At 48.7% G+C, this 22,046-nt stretch overlaps 2 protein-coding genes across 2 annotated transcripts in view; both read right to left on the reverse strand.

Annotated features, from left to right (window-relative positions):
• Window positions 1-12,197, reverse strand: part of Wdr88 (WD repeat domain 88) — a 31,540-nt gene extending 19,343 nt beyond the window's left edge. Inside the window, exons 1-5 of the mRNA XM_050119076.1 lie at window positions 12,088-12,197; window positions 11,607-11,982; window positions 6,886-6,996; window positions 3,564-3,652; window positions 696-759 (exon numbers count right to left, since the gene is read on the reverse strand). Of these exons, the coding sequence (XP_049975033.1) occupies window positions 696-759; window positions 3,564-3,652; window positions 6,886-6,996; window positions 11,607-11,982; window positions 12,088-12,197 (750 nt within the window). The remainder of the gene's footprint in view (window positions 1-695; window positions 760-3,563; window positions 3,653-6,885; window positions 6,997-11,606; window positions 11,983-12,087) is intronic.
• Window positions 12,198-13,226: 1,029 nt separating this feature from the next.
• The window catches only part of Gpatch1 (G-patch domain containing 1), a 48,637-nt gene continuing 39,817 nt past the window's right edge, over window positions 13,227-22,046 (reverse strand). Inside the window, exons 17-20 of the mRNA XM_050119077.1 lie at window positions 20,445-20,552; window positions 19,021-19,118; window positions 16,937-17,082; window positions 13,227-13,499 (exon numbers count right to left, since the gene is read on the reverse strand). Coding sequence (XP_049975034.1) covers window positions 13,469-13,499; window positions 16,937-17,082; window positions 19,021-19,118; window positions 20,445-20,552 — 383 coding nt within the window. The 3' untranslated portion in view covers window positions 13,227-13,468. The remainder of the gene's footprint in view (window positions 13,500-16,936; window positions 17,083-19,020; window positions 19,119-20,444; window positions 20,553-22,046) is intronic.

A 22,046-nucleotide genomic window follows, 5' to 3' on the forward strand; every position in this document is an offset into this window, starting at 1 on the left:
GGTAGAAACCTGTGTGTCTGTTTTGGAGAGAACGTCTCACTCTGTAGACCGGGCTGGCCTTGAACTCACAGAGGTTCACCTGCCTCTGACTCCTGAGTGCTGGGATTAAAGGTGTGTGCCACCACTGCCTGGCTAGAAAGGTTGTCTTTTAAAAAAAAATTGGAGAGAGAGAGGGAGGTGATGAAGACTGACTGAGAGAGAAGCAGGGGAAGTGAGGTGTGGGATAGGAGGTGCCAGAGGACCCCTGAGCAGGGCTGAGACAGTCCAGGGCTATGGAGAGCGGGAGAGAGGACTGTGGGGAGAGGTGGGTAGTGGCCCCATCTGTGACACAGAGAGAAGAGACTGGAAAAAAGCCTAAAGCTTTGGCACATCAGCTGCCTAGCCTTTGCTCTGTGGCCTCAGCCCCACTTCCTGCTCCAAATGACTCACAGGGGAACTTGGGGTGCCATGGCCAACCCACTCTTGGTGTCTTCCTGCGGTTCTGAGAGCAGCCCTTGACCTGCCTGGGGCGGAAGCCGTTCTTGCCCAATATCCACCCTTCCATCAGTGCATCCTCTAACCCTGCAGATGAGAATATGTCCTCCCGGAAGCTGGGGCTTTTGTCATTGTTCCCGATCCTAGGTCCAGCCCACAGCCACCAAAGCCCAGTCATGATCTGGTACAGTGGCACCCTCAATGAGACAGGATATACGTACCAGAAGCTGACCCGTCTCGACGTCCCAAACCCTCACGCTTTTATCATACGATGATGCGACGATCCTGGAAAAATCAAACACACGTTACACCTTAACAAGAGCATCACTGGAGCCTGTGGTTCCTATGAGGGCTCTTACCCCTTTTATGATTTAGGAACAAGATTGATCTTTCTTTGCAAACTACACTAGGGACTTGTGCATCCCCTGTGAAAAATGGTACCTAATAGCACCAAAGACAGTCTGGCACCATTATCTTCCTTACCTTCCAGACACTCCAAGATAGTCTTCTATATTTAGGGTTATAAAAATAACATTTTAGGGGCTGGAGAGACGGCTCAGTTGGTAAGAGCACTGGCTGCTCTTCCAGAGGGCCTGGGTTCAATTCCCAGCACCTCCATGGTGGCCCACAGCATCTGACTGGAGATCCAACACTCGCTTCTGGCTTCCATAGGCACCACACAAATGACACACTGCGGGCAACACACACACGTACCCACAAACCTTTAAAACAAAAAAAATATATGGATAGATACAAAATTTCTCCTGTCATTTGCTATTTTCCTTTAAGGTCATCTTTCCAACTCATAAGGATCGCACAGATCCCCCCTCTGCTCACGTATGTCTTTGTACAGGAAGATGCTATCCCAGACAGCTTGCTATGATCTGAAATTCTCTCACACAGTCAGAGACGTGCATGTAAATGTCCCATTGGGTTTTGGATGGGAGGAGCTGCATTCCAAGAGTGGAAGGCCTAGTGGCCAGCTGGTGGTGCGGCTGGGGGTCTGTCTTTACTCAGGGTTACTCCACAGATGGATTCATATTTTGGCGGCATTATTGGGAGGTGGTGAGAACTAGGGTATGGGACAGGTTACAGGAAGTGACCACTGGGGTCATGTTTTGGAAGGGCAGATCTTTTCCCTGGCTTACTTCTGTGTCTCTGCTCCTGGCCTGCTGTGAAGTGAGGGCCTTTGCCACACTGGGTCCTCCTGCTGTGACATCACACTCTACCTCTGGTCAAACTGTGGTGTCCCCTGTAAAATGATGAGCTCAAACAAACCTTTCTTTCCCAAGGTTTTTTTGTCTCAGGATTTGTCCCAGTGACAAAAATTCTGACTAGCATGCAAACCTTTGTCTAATCTGTGGCATATGGCCAAGATTTTCCTCTTATAAAGGTCTCCAGGGGGCTAAAGAGATGGCTCAGAGGTTAAGAACACTGGTTGCTCTTCCAGAGGTCCTGAGTTCAATTCCCAGCAGCCACATGGTGGCTCACAACCAAAGGTCTGGTGCCCTCTTCTGGTGTGCAAGTGTACATGCAGGCAGAACACTATACATTATAAATAAATCTAAAAACAAAACAAAAAAACTCCAACTGGAGGGTGGTAGCACACGCCTTTAATCCCAGCACTCAGGGGGCAGAGGCAGGTGGATTCTCTGTGAGTTCGAGGCTAGCCTGGTCTACAGAGCAAGTTCTAGGACAGCCAAGACTACACAGAGAAACCCTGTCTCAGGAAAAGAAAAAGATCCCCCATGAAGCCTGAATGTGCCACACTAACCTTTAAGATGCTTTGTCTAAAGAATTGAGCATAGGTGTGTGTCTGTGTACAGGCGTGTGCATGTGAGTTCAGGTGGCTGCAGAAGCCAAAGGAGTCAGGGACCCTTGGAGCTGGAGTTCCAGGAGGTTGTGAGAGACACCTGGCAGGTTCTGAGCCATCCCTCCAGCCCAGTGAATCCCTTTACCGTTGATTCTCCCGTCTGTTAAAGGCCCATCTCCCACCTGTGTGAATGGACTTACGGATTAACTAAAATAAACCCAGCCCGAAGTGTGTGCACTGCCTCCCAAGCCCTGAGCTGTCCCAGACGGCAGCGTGGGCATCCACCTGCACTTAAATACATGCAGGCAAAACACGCATACACATAAAGTAAAAATAAATAAATCCAAGCCAAAAAAAAAAAGGCTAATTTTATATCAACTTGTCACAAGCTAGAGTAATCTGAAAGGAGGAACTTCAGAGAAAACACCTTGATAAGTTTGGGTTGTAGGGCCCAGCCCATTGTAGGTGCTGTAAGAAAACAGGCTGAACAAGCCATGAGGAGCAAGCCAGTAAGCAGCCTCCCCCCACCCCCACCCGCCCGGCCATGGCCTCTACATCAGCTCCTGCCTCAGGTTCCTGACCTGTTTGAGTTCCTGTCCCGACCTCCTTCAATGACGGGCTGCAATGTGTAAGCCCGATAAACCCTCCCCTCCCCAACTTGCTTTTTGGTCATAGAGTCTCATCACAGCAATAGTGATTTTGACTAAGACAAGGGCCCAGGCTAGACCAAGGAGCTCTGGTGTATCCGCCACGGGCTTTGTGTGACCATAGAAAAGACCCTTTTGTGCGGGAAATTCAAGCAAAGTTTCATGGGCCATGCCTGTCATCCCAGCACCTGGAGGGGCTGAGGCAGGAGGACTGCTCCAAGTTTGAGGCAGGCTGGGTTCCATAGTGAGTTTCAGGCTTGGCTGTTCTGTAGAGTGAGGAGACCCTGTCTCAAAGAAGCAGAAGAAGGGGTTGAAGTGGAGAGGGAGAATGAGGAGGAGGGAAAAGAAGAGGAGGAGGGGGGATGGGGGAGAAGGGGGAGGAGCGTAAGGAGAAAAAGGAAGGAAAGAAAAGGAAGCCTGGGTACTTAACTACAGTAAGTACACATTGCTACCTTGTGACACACATTTGTTGTTCAGAGACCACGGAAACACTGAGGCCCACACCTGGAAATGTGGTTGGTGTATTTGCTTAAACAAACAAACAGAAACTTGTCACTGCTCTGCAGGTACCTTGGCCTGCCCGCTGACTCTCACTTTTCCCTACCAGTGTAAAAGAGACCGGATGTCACCTTCTGTTGTCAGCCGTGATACTGCATTCTAAAACAGGAGCTTTGGGGCGTGGCTGAAAGTCCCACATCACCGTTCCATCCTCAGAGTCCTCCAGTGAGTCGGGGGAGAGAGGAGAGACAGGGTCAAGGCTCAGGCGTGAAAGTCATGCACTTTTTTAAAGTAAAGATTTATGTAGGACTGGAGAGATGGCTCAGTGGTTTCCAGCACTCCTGCCCAGAGGACCCAGGTCAGTTCCCAGCCCCACTGTTATCTGTAACTCCAGTTCCAGGGCCCTGACTCCCTCTTCTGGCCTCTGCAGGCCCAGGCATGCACATGGCCGCGCATACATTCACACAAGCAAAACCCTCAAGTCCCTTGCACTAACAGTGACAGTAAAGAGCAGCAAAAAATAAGGCTCCGGGGCCAAAGTCCAGAGGATGCCGGACCAGTCTTCTCACGTGCAAGCTTGGAGATCGGCCACTCCTGCAATAGCCTGCGGCACGCATGTGAAATGGAATCTACCCGAAAGGTGTGTGCCAGAGCCCAGAACTTGAGAGCGTGGGGGAAGGGAGACCAGCGCCCCAATTCCGGGAAGGTAGTTTTCACAAGCTGGCTTACCGGTGACTTTTACAAACCAGGTGGCCCCAGGACTGCTATGAATGGTCCTCTGCACACACCCAGCCCCCCACGCCTGTGCCACAGGGTGCCTGGTCGCATTCAGGAAATCCCGATAGGCCCTTTTCCAAACTCAGTGAAAGATAAGGGCCGCCTTGAGTTCCCCAAATGGAACTCAGCGGAGCAGGGCACTCAGGCTGGTGACCTGGGCTCGGGAAGAAGAGTTAGTACTAACCACCTGGGATCTAGTCTCCCTGGCTGGTGTGTTTCTCTAGGGGAAAACAAAAAAAAACCCAAGGAATTCTAAGCCTCAAGGCCTTATGAGGTTGAGAGCTGATTAAGTATTCAATAGTGCCCCCATGTGGTCAAAAGCCGGAACCGCATCCACGGACGGGGCTCCAACAGGCTCTCTTTCCACTTGGCTGTCGGAAAAACCAAGCTTCCAAAGTGAGATAGTGTGAAGGGCAAAGACTGATCAGGTTCTGGTTAATTTTCTAGGAAGTTTTAAATCTTGTTTTCTCTTCGTGATGGGGATGGAACCTAGCAGGGCCTTGTGCATGTTAGACAAATGCTCTACCTCTGAGCTATAGCCCCCACGGCACTAGGCAGGTTTTGAATGAGGGAGGGAGGAAAGGCACTGTCAGGAAAATCCGGAGGTGGGGGGCAGTGACAGATTGATGGAGTCAAAATTTATTATACTTTCATATAGTATTTCTGGGTGGTCTCAATTCTTTAAATGTACAGTACGTGTGTGTGTGTGTGTGTGTGTGTGTGTGTGTGTGTGTGTGTAACAAAAAACAAAAGCCAAGCAATTACGCACGGATGGAGAGACAGGAACCTTTCAGCCCAAACACGCAGAAGCCCCACGAATCCCTCTGCTGGGTCAACAGACAAGGAAATGTACACAGTGACAGTCCCCTGCCCCTTGCCTTGGGAACCCCTGCTGACTGCTGAGGACCCGGAGAAAGCTGCAGTCTTCCTAAGGGTGACACCCTGGGCTCCGAGGACAAAGATGTCTGCAGCAGAGAGGGTGTGGGGAGCCCGTGGGCGCGGGGGTGAGGGTGGGCATGGGGTCGGAGGTGGGCGAGGCAAGTCCTGTCACTGTCCCGGCATACAGCTGGTGCTTTGAGCCTGGGGCCGTTCAGAAGATCTCAGGAGGTCGGAGAAACCACCCATGGTCCCCAATACAGGGTGTGAGCTAACCTGGAATAGTCCCAAACCCTGATCTGATCGGCCTGGGCCTTAGCAACCACAGATGACAAGATAGCCTTCCCTCCGCGGTCATTTGTAGGATCAGGGGATCTAACCTGTCCAGTTACTCAACCCAGAAGCTGAACCAGCCTGGACAGTCTTCCACCCTGCCCTCTTCTCCACTCAAACCAGAAGACAGCAAACTCCAGAAGGGAGCATCCTCCCCTACGGCTCCAGCCCCACAGTCCCCTTCAGCCAAGCCCTTGAGGGCTAACACCGCCCACCCTCCACCTTGTTCCCTCTCCCCCAGCAGCGCTGCCATACCAACCCGGCGGGGCCTGTCGGGCACAAACAGGAAGTCCTAGAAGCAGTCTAGAGGCTGCCCCTCTGTAGCCCTGCCTGAACATCACCTTTATCCCTTGGCCTGCTGCTGCTCGGCCAGGCATTCATGGTTGCCTCCCTCATCCATCCCTCTCGGGCAGGTCCCAGACCTGAAACCCCATCTGTCCTCTGTGAGCACCCAAGGTCTGGCCATCACGGAAGCAGCAGGAATTCACAATGGCTTAAGCCCCATAGGAATTTTATATAGGACCCAAAATACCAAGGCTCTATGGTTAAAAACACCTTCTGTTCTTCCAGAGGACCTAAGGTCAATTCTCAACACCCATGCTGGGCAGGTCACAAACACCTCTAGCTCCGATTCCAGAAAGCCCAGGGCCTTGTCTGGCCAGCGAGAACACCTGCCTGCATTTGGCATGCATGCATACAGACACACACATACACACAAATAAAAATGAAATGAAAACAGCGTAGACAACAACGGTTCAGCACGACCATAGGATACAAGATCAACATACTGAAACTGAGCTTTCCGGATGCAAAGGAGAGCCAGAGAAGTAACAGTCCACCCAAGGGTGGGATGCCACAGGTCTGTAATTCCTGTATGAGGGAGGCTGGAGGACCATGAGTTCAAAGCCAATCTGAGTTACATTAGCAAAACCCTGCCTCCAAAAAAAAAAAATCAACTTGGGACTGGAGAGATGGCTCAGCAGTTAAAAGCACTGGCTGCTCTTCCAGAGGACCCAAGTTCAATTCCCAGCACCCACATGGGAGGCTCACAACTCCAGTTCCAGGAGAAGATATAATGCCCCCTCTGGCCCCTGTAGGTACTGCACACATGTGATAGGCAGGCAAAATACCCATGCATATACAATAAATACATCTAAAATAAAATATAAATCAGTGGCTCCCAAGCAGAGCCCAGGAACAACCAGGACCCCTTCCCAAAGCTGGGGGCTGTCAGTCTTATAGCCTCCACCCCCTCCCCTACTGCGTCCAGAAGCCACGGGCTGCCTGTCCCTGCATTAAGCTCTTTCTGAGGACTTGACACTGGGGTGGGCTCCTCTATCTTGCACCTAAGCCTTGGAAAACCTGGGGGCCTTAGTCAGGTGGCTCAGTGCTGGAGAATTCTCTGGAGAGGCGCCTGAGCATACGAGAAATCTTCACGGTGGGAAAGCCCGTCACCCGGCCACCTACCCACAGCTTCACCGAGCAGTCATAGGAGCTGCTGAGGAGCCTTGTGTCATCCATACAGAAGTGGCAGGAGCTCACGGTGTGGTCGTGCCCGCTCAGAATTTTATACGGGATCTAAACACAAGGATGGATACAGCCAGTTCAGCAATGTTGCAGGACTCAAGAAAAATACAAAAAAAAAAAAAAAAAAAAAAAAAAAAAAAAAAANAAAAAAAAAAAAAAAAACAGTGCTTCTAAACATGTGACCTGGAAAAAAAATGTGTGGAAGCCTGGTGTGGAAGGGAGGTCCTTCTGTCTATGTGCTGCTTTTATTGGCTAATGAATAAAGAAGCTGCTTTGGGCCTGCTGATAGGGCAGAACTTAGGTAGGCGGGGAAGGCTAAGCTGAATGCTGGGAGAAAGAAGGGTGGAGAGAGAGAAGCCATGTAGCTCGCCACACACACACACACACACACACAAATAAACAAATAAATGGGGAGAACGATCTCAACTACCAAAACAGTCTTTGAAATACCAAAACAGTCTTTGAAAAGGACAAAGACGCATGGATGGCAGACAGGGAAGCCCTGGGACTCGTTGGTCACCCAGCCTAGCCTAACTGGAGAGCTGGTGAGCCCCAGGTCCAGCTAGAATTCTTGTCTCAAAAAAACAAACAGAAAACACCCAGGTAGCGACTGCTGAGCAGCTCAGTGGGCAGAACTGATCCCATCCTGAGCCCAGTCACCAGTACCCAGACGGTGGAAAGAGAGAACCTAGTCCCCTAAAAGTGTCCTCTGTCATTCATATGAGCACACCCCCCCTCCACACGCTAATAATAAGTGAATGAATGAATGAATAGATAAATAACAACAAAAACATCCAAGGAGGATGAGGTGTGAGGAGTGATACTTGAGGTTGATCTCTGGCCTATACGCGCACACACACGCACGAATGCACATGCACACAAACACATACATGTTATCATACACGCACACACAAAAAGGAGAGAATAAACCTTTTAAGCACATTTTTTTTTGGCTGGGAAAACTGGTTACTTACACATAAGAAAACCGGTCAGATACATACCTCACACCACGCACGGAAATAAGATCAAACTGGCCCAAAGGCTTAAATGCCACATACTGAAACCCCGAGGCTCTTGGAAGTTGGAGCTCAAGGTGTAAATGTTCTCACTCTTGCCTTGGGGGTGGCCTCTTAGATCTGACACCAAAAGTGCAAATGACAGCAACAAAAATAGGTGAGCTGACATCACCACAACGGAAAGCATTTGTGCCTGTGCTCTCCGCACGGAGAGCCGCAACAGGGAGGTGGCCGGTCTTAAAACACCAGAAACGAAAGTACCTGAGACCCTATCTCAAAAAGATAGATGAATTCAGTTCAATTCAATTCAATTAAGAACACTTGTGCTACAAAGGATCCCGTCAAGAAATTAAATATTTGCTATGGAGCCTGAGTTTAAAATGCTAAAGGACTCAGAACTCAATGATTAAGAACAAACAAATTCTAATTGTATTATTTTCTTCTTTGTGTGTGTGTGTGTGTGTGTGTGTGTGTGTGTGTGTGGTGCACTAGTGTATATACAAATTTACCCATGTGGAGGTACACTGTGTGTGTGTACGTGTGGAGACCCCAGCTGATAATCAGGAAGTCTTCTACCCTATTTTTTTTTTTAAAGATTTATTTATTTATTTATTTACTATCTGTATAGTGTTCTGTCTGTCTGTATGTTTACAGGCCAGGAGATGGCACCAGATCTCATTACAGATGGCTGTGAGCCACCATGTGGTTGCTGGGAATTGAACTCAGGACCACTGGAAGAGCAGTCAGTGCTCTTAACCTCTGAGCCATCGCTCCAGCCCCTTCTACCCTATTTTTTGAGGCAAGGTCTCTCAGTCAAAGACCTTCCACCAAACACAAAGCTTCCAGGAAGGGCTAAGTGTGGCTAGCCATCTTGATCTAGGTGTCCTGAGACTGAGACTGCAGCTGGGCTACCACACTCTCTCAGGGTTCACATGTGTTCTAGGGCTCGAGACTCCAGCCCTCTTGTTTGCACTCCAAGCACTTGAACTACTGAGTCATCCCCGCAGCCCCAGTTTCCTTCCTTCCTTCCTTTCTTTTTTAATTGAGACGTCTCATGTAGCCCAAGCTAGACCTGGACTTGCTACATAGTCAATGATAACCTTGAATTCCCTTCTTCTATTTATTACATTTATTTAGTATATGTGAGGGAGCACCGTGCAATGGCGGCCCTCAGAGCACAAGTGAGGGGCCTGATTCTCTCCTCCCATCATGTGGGGCTGGGGATTGAACTCAGGCCAACAGGCTCAGTAGCCTTTACCTGCCTCACTGTCTTGCACACGCAACCTTCAACTCCCGACCTTCCTGCCTCGACCTCCTGAGTGCGGAGATTACTGCCATGTATCATGTGCCTGCCGTATGACATGCTGAGGACTGAACACAGCATCTTGAGCATGGCAGGCAGATAGACCGCTGTTTGCCAACAAGTGAGCTGAGGACCTGAATAGACGCTTCTCCAGAGACATCCCAGTGATGGGTGAGACTGTCAGCATCATTAGTCAACCGGGGAATGCGAACACGAGCCCCAGAGTGATAGCTTGTCACGTGCATTACGATTGCTTAATAAAAGTCGGCAAGCTTGGGGACAAATTAGAGTCCCACACATTGCTGGTAGGAATGTGAAAATGGGGAGCTGCTTCAGAAAACAGTTGAACAGTTCTTTAGAAAGTTACACATGGGGACCAGAGAGACATCTCAACAGTTAAGAGGGCTTCTTGTGCCAGGCACAATGGCATAGGTCTTTAAACTCAGCGCTAGAGAGGTGGCAGCAGGCAGATCTCTGTGGTTTGGAGGCTAACCTGCTCTACCCAGTGAGTTCCAGGACAGCCAGGGATGCACAGGGAGACCTGTTGTGGGGTATTTTGATTGTGTTCTGACAATAAAGGTTCCTTGGAGTCAGAGGGTGGAGCTAGCCACTAGCGGACCAAAATTAACCACAGAAGTTTTGAAACACCGAGGCTAGAAGTAGTAAGGCAGGCCGAAAGGGGATACGGCTCTCTGTTTGGAGGAAGGAACGGAGCAGGTAGGGAAGGCTGGTGGCTTCTCTGCTCCTCTGATCTTTCAGGCTCCTACCCCAATATCTGACTTCCAAATTTTTATTGATAAAAAAATAATTAGAATAATTAGAATATCACTTCACTGGTGCCCAATGTAGGGCTCGAACCCATGACCATGAGATTAAGAGTCTCATGCTCTATCGACTGAGATAACTTGTAACTGTAATTCTTACCTAATAACTGTTCTGTTATATGCATAGCTTTACTATGTTTAAAAAGAACTTTTTTAATTAGACAAAAAGGAGGAAATGCTGTGAAATAATCCTTCTGTACACTGTGAAGATGTATTACTCTTATTGGTTAATAAAAAAGCTGACAGGCTAGTAGTCAGACAGAAAGTATAGGTGAGACAGTCAGATACAGAGGACTCTGGGAGAAGGAAGGACAGAATCAAGAGATGCCAGCCGGCCTGAGGGAGCAGGACATATAGAAAATGAGGTAACAAGCCATGAGCCACCTGGTAAAGCATAAATAAGAAACATGCATTAATTTAAGTGTAAGAGTTAGCTAGTATTAAGCCTGAGCTATTGGCCAAGCATTTATACATAATATTAAGCCTCTGGGTGTTAATTTGGAAGCCATTCCTGGGACAGGAAAACTCCACCTACAGAAACCATCTTGAGAAAACCAAAACAAAGAGTGCTTCTTGCTTGTGCAGAGGACCCAAATTCAGTTCCCAGCACCAGCATCAAGTGGTTCACAACTAGACTTTCAGGTCTTGTCAGGTATGTAGTCACATGGCATGCATTCATACAGACACACATGTAGACATAGAGACAAATCTTTTTTTTATAGTTAAACATGTGGGGGCTGGAGAAATGGCTCATTGTTAACAGCACTGGCTGCTCTTGCAGAGGACACAGGTTCAATTCCCAGCACCCACATGAAAACTCACAACTGTCTATAACTCACATTCTAGAGTCTATAATTGTCTATAACACCCTTTTCTGGCATCTGCAGGCACTGCCACACGTGGGGCACACACATATATGCAGGTAAACACTCGTACACATAACATAAATTTTTATAACAAATGTTCCAAAGCTGTGACAGTTATACATACAATGTGAAAATGTTTAAAAAAAAAAAAGACTCAGTGGGACTGTATGATTCAAAAATTATAACAATAAAGATGAAAAGCAAAGATAGGGGGAGTAAGATGAAAACAGCCCACCCCTTACCCTGTTCCTCTCATAGCTAAGAATCACGGGGTACCCGTGTGCCGGGATTCGGGGTGCTGAGTTAACGGAGCACAGACAAATGGAGGGAAGGAGACAAAAGGCTTTGTTCTCTGCTTCCAGGAAGGTGGGGATAGATGAAGTCACCAGAGTTGCAGGGGCCTCTGGGATGTGAAGGGGTGCAAAGGGCTGGGAATGTAGGGTGAGACACTGGCTACCGGAAGCCTCCAGGAGCCCCCAGGTTTCACTACCAGAGGGAGCAAGTGGCATACGTAGCCTCACATACACCCTCAGGGGTGCTGCACCTCTGCCCTCCACAGAGGCTGGCAGTGGAAGGGTGCAGAGTGGACCCAGGGGCACTCAGGTGGTAGGAAAGTCATCTGGGTCATCTGACCTTGGCGGGTGGTTCTGACCTTGGCAAGAGGCTGGTTGTTGCCCCAGAACCTCCTCACCACCTTGTGGTGCTTCACACGTGGCCCAAGTTCCTTGTCCACAGCCAGGGGGTCTCGAGAGGCCAGCATATAGTCCTGACGGATATCCGGGAGTGACAGCTTGAAGCGACCCAAGGCTCTCATCAGAGTGGCCCATGGCAACTTGCTGGGTCGCACAACAGGGAGGGACAACAAGCTGTCCCTGTCCTCGTTTGAACCCCTCCTGCCCTCACCGGAACCCCGCCTGCTCTCGTTAGAGCCCCTCCTGCTATCGACCGAAACCCTCCTATCGAATGAAACCCTTCTGCTATCCACTGAACCCCTCCTGTCCTCGCCAAAACTCCACTTCTTGGACCCCGTGTATCCCCTCCGTGGAAAACTCCTCCTGGCCTCGCCAGAATCCTTCTGGGCTTCTCCAGGACTCTTCTGGGCCTCATCAGGGTCTTTTTTCATCTCAATAGATTTCTTCCTGTTTCTAGAACCCTTTCTAGTTTCGGCTGAACCCCTCCAGTTATCTGCAGAACCTTTCCTGGCGCCCTCCGAGGTTTTCCGGGGGGCTGGTGGTGAGGCCATCTTGGAGCCGGTCACAGGCACAGCGGGGAACGGTGGCACCGCGTGCTCACACTCGCGCTGAGCCCTTCGGATTCACGTGCTGCATCGGGTTCTGCCATTTACCTGCCCCGTTCCTGACTCAGGCAGGACTGCTCCTTTCCAGGCTAGCCTGGGCTACATAGTAGCAAGACCCAATCTCAATAGAGAAAAGGGAGGGAAAGCCAGGAGGAAAGTGGGGGCGGGGGGCGGGAATAGAGGATGCCTCCCAATGCAGAGTACCCCTAAAAAATGATCTCTGGTCACATGAGGAAGGAGACTGAAGGTCAAAACCAGACACCTTACCCTTGTGCCCTCCTGGAGCCTGGCTTCCAGTCGCAGGTCAATCTCTGTCCTTCGCCTGTGTAGGAACCCACAACACACCCACTTTGTGTCTGGTAGTGACTAGCAAATGGTTCATAAGCTATGACAGAATGACCTGCATGGAACAGGACACAGCTTCTGGGGACAGGGTCACACCATTGGTGTATTTACAAGGGAAAGATTCATTACAACTCCAATGACAACTACAGGCAGAGAGAGAGAGAGAGAAAGAGAGGGAGGGAGGGAGAGAGAGAGAGAGAGAGAGAGAGAGAGAGAGAGAGAGAGAGAGAGAGAGAATTCTCATGTGGTTAAACAAAGCATGGATTTTCTCACTTCTTTTGAAGTTGTTCTGTTTGATTGTGTAAAGTCCTCTGAACTTTGGTCCCCCCCCCCCCCCAACGTGCTGGGATGAAATCGGAGCCTGGTTCAGGGAAGTTCTACCACCCACGCCTCCCCAGGGCGACCAGGCTGTGCATACTGGCCTGCTCCGTCTGCCCACTGGGCTCCAGGCACAGCCCACCGGAAGGGCCCACGCCAAGGATAGCGAGCTCCTCCTCCACCCCTCCTCTTCAGAGACCCAGCTGCCCTCAGTGGACTCAGTCATTTTCACACCGAAACCAGAAGAAAAGCCTTCATGCTCCTCTCCTTTTTAGGACCTCCAGGAAATCCCAAGAGAAATCAAGAAGCACATAGAAAAAAAGCCACTTTAATTAAACTGTTCAGTCTTCTCGCCCCATAACAGGGACTGAAGTTAAAAATAGGAATCAATTTCTGCAACCTTTCAGGGCAGCCTGTGAAATGTCAAGGTTTAAAAACTTATTTTACAGCAAGATTTACATATAAATACATTTTGTACAATGTGTGAGCTGGGAAATCAAGGGACTTCAGCATGGAGGCAATTCCAGGCTGAGGCGGGCCAGGGCAGGACTCCATTACTGCCTCCTTAGCGGGAGACTCTTCAGTCTGCAGAAGGAAACAGGAGAGACAGAGGGGATGAGACACCACTGTGCCACACCCCAACCCTTAATACAGGCTTAGACTAGAGCCCAGGCTAGCCCCATATGCACAGAAATCCTCCTGTCTCAGCTCCCAAGTGCTGCGACTGCAAGTATGAATCACCACGGCTGGCTTTAATCCTTAGTTTATTTGTTCAGATTTATTATCATTTTTACATTATGTGTCTGTGTGTGTGTGTGTGTGTGTGTGTGTGCATGCACGTGAGTGCAGGTACTCAGAGTCCGTAGGAGGGCATCAGCTCCCCTAGAACTGGAGTTACAGGCAGCAATGAGCTTGCTCTGGGTGCTGGGCACAAGACTAGGACCCTCTGTAAGAGCAGAGCCGATGAGCTGCCTCTCTAGCTCTTCAGTCCTCAACTTCAAAATACAAGAAAGTAGGTGTTGGGCATGGTGGTGCACACCTATAGTCCCAGCACTCAGGGGCCAAGAAGATCAAAAGTTAGAGGTCAAAATGGGCTACATAGCAAGACCTTCTCCCAAAAAGAAAGAACGAAAGGAAGAGATGATCGCAAAGGAAGTCCATGGCCCCTTGACTCAACACAGAGTAGGGCTTCACTCTAGAGAGAAAACCAAGAACAGAACAGGCAACACTCTATTTTTCATTTACATAAAGGAACACTACAAAGTCAAGGACCAACCAGCTACCGTTGCCTAGATAACACGGAAGCATCTCCTAAAGCAGCCACTGAGAGCTTATATAACATAATCCCATTAGGACTTGAGGAGCTAGAGCCGTGTACAGCACTAAGGTGCATAAGATCCTGGATCTAGTCCTCAGCACTGTGGATACAACAAGGGGGAAAGCTCATACAACTAAATTGCACGTGGTTCCCTTAAATAAAACTAAACTTTAGTAGGAGCTGGGCATGCTGTGCCCACTGATAATCCTAGCACTCAGAGGACTGATGGAGAAGGCAGATCAAGGCCAGCCTGGGCTAAATAATAAGATACTATCTCTTTTGTTTGATTTGTTTTTTGAGACAGGGTTTCTCTGTGTTGCCTTGGCTGTCCTGGAACTCACTCTGTAGACCACCAGGCTGGCCTCAAACTCAGAGATCCGCCTACCTCTGCCTTCTGAATGTTGGGATTAATGGCGTGCTCCACCACGGCCTGGCTGAGATACTATTTTGGAAAAGGACAAAAGAAGAAGGCAGGCAAGATGGTTCCAAAGGTGAGGGCACCTGCCCCAAGCCTCATGACCTGAGTTTGATCTCTGGAACCCACAAGTAAGTCCCACTGTTGGCTGGTGGAACAGTGAGGGTCTTGGGTCATTGGAGGACTCTCTTTTGCCCTTAAAGCAGACAGTGGGACTCTAGCCTCTTCCTTTTCCTTTTCACTCTGCTCCACCTTCCCACCCCAGTTTGCTGTCTCATCTCAGGTCCAAATCAACAGGGACATCTGAGCATTAGCTGGCCCTTCCAAAACTGAGAGCCCAGGCTTCTTTTCTCACTACAAGTTGTTGCCTTGTATTTGTTACAGTGATTGAAAGCACAGGGGGGTCTAGAGCAATCTGAAGGCCGAAGACCAACAGCACACACCACATCCCTGCCCCTCTGGCTCTGTCCCTTGTGTTTGTCTCCTTGTTTTTTTATGTTTGTTTGGGTTTTTTTGTTGTTGTTGTTGTTGTTTTTTTTTTGTTTTTGAGAAACGATCTCCTGTAGCCCAGGTTGACCCCAAACTTGCTATGCAGGTCAGGATGACTTTGAACTCCTGATCCTCTTGCCTCCCCCTCTCAGGTGCTAGGAATACAGGCACTACCACACCCTTAGGTTTTACAGAAGTTTTACATGTCAAGCAGCACACAGCCACCTGCTTGGGTGTTTGGGTGTTCTGCCCGTGTGGCCTCTTGTGCAGGGGTGAGTCTCCCACAGCAGTGTCCTGCCCACGGCAGCCCTGCTCATCTGAAGATGTCAGGGATCACATCTGCAAACCCAGCATTCTACAGGGAAAAGCAGTCACCATGGCTTTCAGGCCAACCAGGGCGACATAGTGAATTCCAGGCTGGCTGAGCTTAGTGAGATCTGACTCAAACAAGGAGGGCAGGACGGGATGTGAGTGGAGCTAACTAATGGGTGTGTGGTTAATTTGCATTGTTAACATGACTGGATTTGGCATCACCTAGGAGACGCATCCTTGGCCTTCTGTGAGGGTAATCCTAGAGCTATTTAACTGGGAAGATTCACCCTGGATGTAGGTGGCAACATCCCAAGGGCTGGGGTCCCAGACTGAAGAAAAAGGGATAGAGGAGGAAGCTGGCTGAGTGCCAGCCTTCATCTCTCTGCTACCACATCCAGGCAGGTGTGATCAGCTGGTCATCCCACACGATGGACCACACCATCAGACTGTGAGCCAAAAAGCCCCCTCAATTTGCTCTCTGTCCCTTATTTTATCACAGCATAGAAAAGAGACAGAAAATAGCTGCCAAGGGGGCTCCCGACCATGGGGTTCACAAGTCTTTAGAACTGGTTTGTGGGAGGAATGTGTTAGGAGCTGCAAGATAGAGAAACCCTAGAAGACTGTAGTAGACCTTCACAGACCGTCTGGTGGGAGTGTGGAAGACCAGAATGCAGACAGGAAGGCAGGACTGCAGAGACCATGCATGAGCTTTCAGAGGGGAACAAGGCCTCTCTTGGGAACTGGGCTAGAGGTTGTTAGTGCTATAGTCTGGAAAAGGAGGCTGGGGTGGGCTGGAGAGATGGCTCTGAGGTTAGGAACACTGGCTTCTCTTGCAGAGGACCTGGGTCCAGGTCGAGGTGCCGGCATAGCAGCTAACCACTGTAAGTCTAGCTCCAAGAGATCCAACACCCGCTCCTGGCCCCTGGGTGCACTGCATGCAGGGAAATGTTCATATACATAAAATAAGTCAATCTTGAAATACATATATTAAACATGCACAACAATGTGTATATGATGTGTTTATAACTGCATGTATGACTGTGTATATGACATGTGTGAGTATATGAGTATGTTTATATGATTATGTGTGTGCATCTGCATGCATGTATATGATTGTGTGTGTATGATTGTTCATATGTATATAATTATTTGTGATTGTGTGTATATGATTGCATGTATGTGTGTATGATTGTGTGTGTGCATGTGTGTTCGTACAGAAGTCTTAAGAGTTACCAGGAGACCAACAGAGGAGGTTAATGTGAGACAAGAATTTTTTCTGTTGGACGTGAATTTTTTTCTCTCTCTGTTTCTACTTCACTCCCACGTTGAGGTTTTGAGACACAATATCACACCATGTGGTCCATATCGTCCTCAAACTTGAGATCCTCCTGACTCAGCTTCCCAAAAGATGGGGTGACAGGTGAGGGCCACCACCCCTAAGCCAAAGCCTCTGAGAGCTCTCAGACCACCCTGCCCTCCCCTGGCTACCGTCTCAGCAGCTCCTGGGGGCACAGGTCCGCCATCGCCCCCTCATCGCTCCCGCTGTCGCTGCCGTCGCTCTCGGAGCTGCTGCTTTTCTCTGACTTCTTGTTCCTCTGCTTACTTTTGTGCTTGTGCTTCTTGTGTTTCTTTTTCTAGGAAAAAAGAAAATATAGACGCGGATTAAGACATGAGAGAAACAAACAGGGGCTTCCTTGGATGACTCAGCAAAACAAAGAAGCTGAGCAAGCAGGAGCTGGGGAGTGGCTCAGACGGCAAAGTTCTTGTTGACCAAGCTTGGCAAAGTTCTTGTTGACCAAGCTCGGGCACGGACTGTCCCAGCAGTGGCGAGTTCCAGGTTCAGTGAGAGACCCTATCTCAAATAGGTGGAGGGGGCTGGGAGCACTTGAGAGACAAAGGCAAGTAGAGCTCTGTGAGTTCAAGGCCAGCCTGGTCTACACAGTGAATTCTACAATAGCCAAGGCTACATTAAAAAACCCAGTCCAAAAAAACAAAAAAACCCACATCCAGCACACACACAAAAGGTGTCGATTGGTTGACTGTGATGCTTGATATGGACCCCTGGCCTTCAAATGCACATTTGAACTCACAAATTTTCAAACACACACATGCTAACCTAGGAGCATGAGGTAAGCTGCCAGTGGGGTTGGGGTTATTTTTTTTAATATTTATTTATTTATTTATTTATTTATTTATTTATTTATTATGTATACAATATTCTGTCTGCGTGTATGTCTGCAAGCCAGAAGAGGGCACCAGACGTCATTACAGATGGTTGTGAGCCACCATGTGGTTGCTGGGATTGAACTCAGGACCTTTGGAAGAGCAGGCAATGCTCTTAACCACTGAGCCATCTCTCTAGCCCCTGGGGTTATTGTTTAGTGTAGAATATTTGCCTAGAACCCACCAGTGAGGGGCTGGCAGCATAGCTCAGTAGGTAAAGGCTTAGAATTCCCCTGAGAAGGGCTGGGAGCTGGGCTCAAAGGTAGAACTCTGTCATATAAAATGGCCTGGGCTGAAAAGAAAGAGAAAAAAAAAAAACCAACTATACCAGGCATGTGTTTGGTTGCTGGAAAACAAAATGTTTTTTTTTATTTAAAACTTTTAAAAAACTTAAAATTCTCCTCTGGAGTGCACTTTGTCCTAATGGTGACAGTCAGACACTAACAGCTGTGACTGTTAGTTAAACTGCACATGCTGGTCTCCCCAACACGTCCACAAAGGACACAGCAGAATCACAGAGATGCAGGCGGGATCCTTGTGACTCCACCTCCATCACGGAAGAGCAGGGGTAAGAACACATGGGTTTGGTTTCCAACACTGCATGAATTTTCCTTCCGTGTGGTACGGCTTCTCACTGACTGTACTCTGGACTGGGCCGCACAGGTACCCGCCATGCACCAACCAGACTGTAGGTTATGAGACATAAGGAGCACATGGATGACAAGAGAGGGGATGTGATAGGGAATCCATTGCCCTTCCTTCTTCTCAAGTTTCCTTCCCTTCAAATGACCACTAAGGACCAAGAGCTCAGTCCTTAGTAACAATGAGGTGGCTGGGAGCAGTGTTATTATTTAATGTCTAGAATAAAGTACCTCAAATCCTTTTTTAATGTCTTTTTTTCCTTTATTTTTACGTATATGGGTGTTCTGCCTGTGTATATGTCGGTGCAACGCATGTATGTCGTGCCAGCAGAGGCCAGAGGAGGGCATCAGATCCCCTGGAACTGGAGCTATAGTTGTGAGCCATCCTGAGGGTGCCAGAACACAAACTTTGGTCCTCTGCATAGGCAGCCGGTATGCTTACCACTGGGCATCTCTACCTACCTACATATCTATCTCTCTATATCCATCCATCCATCCATCCATCCATCCACTTTTTAGTCTTTAGTATTTATAATTTTCTGCTCTAAAACAAAAAAACAAGGTTTCTGAAAAAATAAAGAGTTAGCCCTGGATGTGAACAAGTCTGTCAAGGCACCGAGGGACCATGTCCCTCCTGGGCCAGGAGCTGCTCTGGGCGGCTCAGGACACTCCCACATGTCTCTGTGCGCTCAGGAGGGAGGCACTCACCTTCTCTTTCTTTCGTCTGTGCTCTTTCTTGGTCTTGTGTTTTTCTTTGCTCTTCTTAGGTTTCTCTTTTTGAGGTGTCTCAAGTTTCTGACGAGTATCTGGGGGTGTAATGAACACGTGAGCAGCAGGGAGAACGTGAAGATTACCATTACAAGGCTCTGCAGTTTTCTATCCACACTGTCAGTCAGATATTTCAAAATTTTACCTCCCGGCAGGGCAATGGTGGCACACGCCTTTAATCCCAGCACTCGGGAGGCAGAGGCAGGCGGATCTCTGTGAGTTCAAGACCAGCCTGCTCTACAGAGCTAGTTCCAGGACAGGCTCCAAAGCCACAGAGAAACCCTGTCTTGAAAAACCAAAAAAAAAAAAAAAAAATTTACCTCCCCAGGATTTTTTTTTTTAATCCTACTTTTTGAAAATCCTATCCCCGAAGTAACCCATGGACCAAGTTATTCTTCACTGTAAAATGGATGGCAAGGGCATTCTGGGAAATGTGCCTAAAAAGCCTCAGAGCACTTCAGCCAGCAAGTACTAACATTAACCTGGACCAAAGATCCGTGGACCAAAGCCAAGAGAAACACACTTGCTGGCATTCTTTGAAAGTTGGGGTCGACAGTCGCGCCAGTATCTAGGTGGGAATACCACAGGAAGCTTCGTGGTGGGCAGTGGAATCATGGGCCACTTATCTAAGTGGGCCACGCTAGCATACTTGCTAGCCTGGCCTTCAGAGCCACGGCAGAAACCTTGTCTGAACACTTTCACAGGGATGTTAGCATGTGACCCCTGCTAACAGAAGCTGCTAAAGACGCTGGGGAGGAGGGCTGGCCTTGTCTACAGCCGAATGAACAGGCTGATTTTATTTGCTCTGTTAGCCAAAGTCCAACAGAACCAGAAATACTCTTCTGTCCACAGTGCCCCATCCATCATCTTTTTTTTTTTTTTTTTTTTTTTTGAGACAAGGTCTCACTTGTAGCCCTGGCTGTCCTGGAACTCTGTAGACCAGGCTGGCCTTGAACTCACAGCGATCCACCTGCCTCTGCCTCCCAAGTGTTGGAAGTAAAGGTACTGACTCTTCCTTTCCAAAAGTGACTTTTTTATTTTTAAGGCAGGGGCTGACTAGCCTCCAACTTGTGATCCTCCTGCCTCAGTGTCGCGAGTGCTGGGGTTATAGCACCATATCAGCCCTGTAAAATGACAACACTTAAGATTCTTCCAACATCTCCAGGCTGAGAAGACAAGACAATGTTGAGCTTCGATACTTAAAGAAACAACCGTGGCTCAGGCACTCGGTGGGGGCACTGAGTGTCCATGGTGATTACAATCGGAAACACATGTGAACACTTGGTGTGGAGTCAGAGGGACGGGTCGGGGGACATTATTGGCGCTGTTTCTTTGCAGGGGCGGCACATGGGGCCTGGACTCACTGGGGCAGAAGACGGGAGGCAGCCGCGGTCCGAACTCTTCTCGCTCATCCATCTGTACCTTCTGGATGGGGAAGGGCACTGCGGGCGCACAGGGCTCTGGCTCAGCAGCTGAGGAAGAGCAGTGTATTAGTTTCATCCCTACCAGCGCTAATGCATTTGAGTATTGGCACCTTTGGACACTGCACTTTGTTCGCTCTGCTGAAACAGCCTGTGTGCCGCACACAGTGACGGACAGTGGAGGCCACCTCTGCCTGTGGACACTGGAGCTGGGAGGTCAGAATACGAGGCCACACAGAACCAAGAGTGTGGCAGGTTGTCCACAGGAAGCCACTGTAGCTAGGGACATGAACTCCAGATCTTTTTTTTTTTTTCTTGAGGCAATCTTACGTAGCCCAGGTTAATCTTGAACTCGCTATGTAGCTGAGGATAGTAGCCTCCTGTCTATACACCAGTTCTGGGCTGTGTACAATCTATGGGATGCTGGGGGCTGAACCTAAGCCCGTGTGTGTGTGTGTGTGTGTGTGTGTGTGTGTGTGTGTGTGTGTGTGTGTGTGTGTGGTAGGTAGGCACTTTGCTGCCACATGGCTACACTGTTACTTTTTAACATTTTTGTTGAAAGAGGGTCTCACTGTATAGTGCTGGCTGTCCTGGAACTCACTACACAGACAAAACTGTCCTTGAACTTTTAGAGATCCATCTGCCTCTGTCCCGAGTGCTGGGGTTTAAGGTGTGTGCCACCACACCCAGCCTACTTTTAAACTTTTAGATTTCGAGTACTCACTTCATACTTAAAAACAATAAGAGTTTATTTACAGGAAAAAAGAAACCAATATTGCAATCATCTAAAAATAAACATTGTATCATATCCCTGTGTGACTTCCTAGTCAAGGGCCTTCAGGATATACTCAGGTGTATCAGGGCAGACAGAACCTCCGGAGATGCAGATGGGAAACCACCCATGGCTTCAGCATCCCAAAGTCTCCTACTTCAGATGGCCTTTTATTTTTTTTTGTCTGGAGTGCTCAAGACAATGCACAGAACAAGCAGGCCAGTTTTCTGGGCAAGTGTGGAAACAAGAAATGAAAGCAGACCCTCTTACCAAGGGTTAGTATGTCAGGTCATACCCGCTTGAGCCAACCAACACCTACCACATCCCATAGACAGCGGAACCTAAACATCCTTGTATGCCTTGGGACCAGATGTTTTCCCAGAACTCTAGCACTCCCTCGGCAACCAAGGAGAAAGAGAAAGAATCCAGGATCTTGCCCAAGCTAGATATTGAGCTCTACACACAACCCTTTAAAAAAAAAAAAAAAAGGAAAACGTTTTTAAAAGAAAAATTGTACTTTTCAATTCTTCTTAACTAGGCTAAGTTGGGAAAACAACGTCAAACACAACTATCTTGAAAGCATACATCAGCGATGTGAACTGATTTTAAAAAGAGCCAGTGCCCAAGACTCCGCTCATGCAAATTAAAATATGATGAGAGGGATGGAGATGGAGGGATGCTGGAGAGAAGGCTCAGTCCCCAAAATGATTGCCACCCAAGCATGAGCCCAGAACCCACAAAAAAAGTCCGGTGCGATGGCATACACTTGTAAT

The sequence above is a fragment of the Alexandromys fortis genome, unplaced genomic scaffold, assembly GCF_014885135.2.
Source record: "Alexandromys fortis isolate MF-2015 unplaced genomic scaffold, M_Fortis_MF-2015_v1.1 scaffold_140, whole genome shotgun sequence".
Lineage (NCBI taxonomy): Eukaryota > Metazoa > Chordata > Mammalia > Rodentia > Cricetidae > Alexandromys > Alexandromys fortis.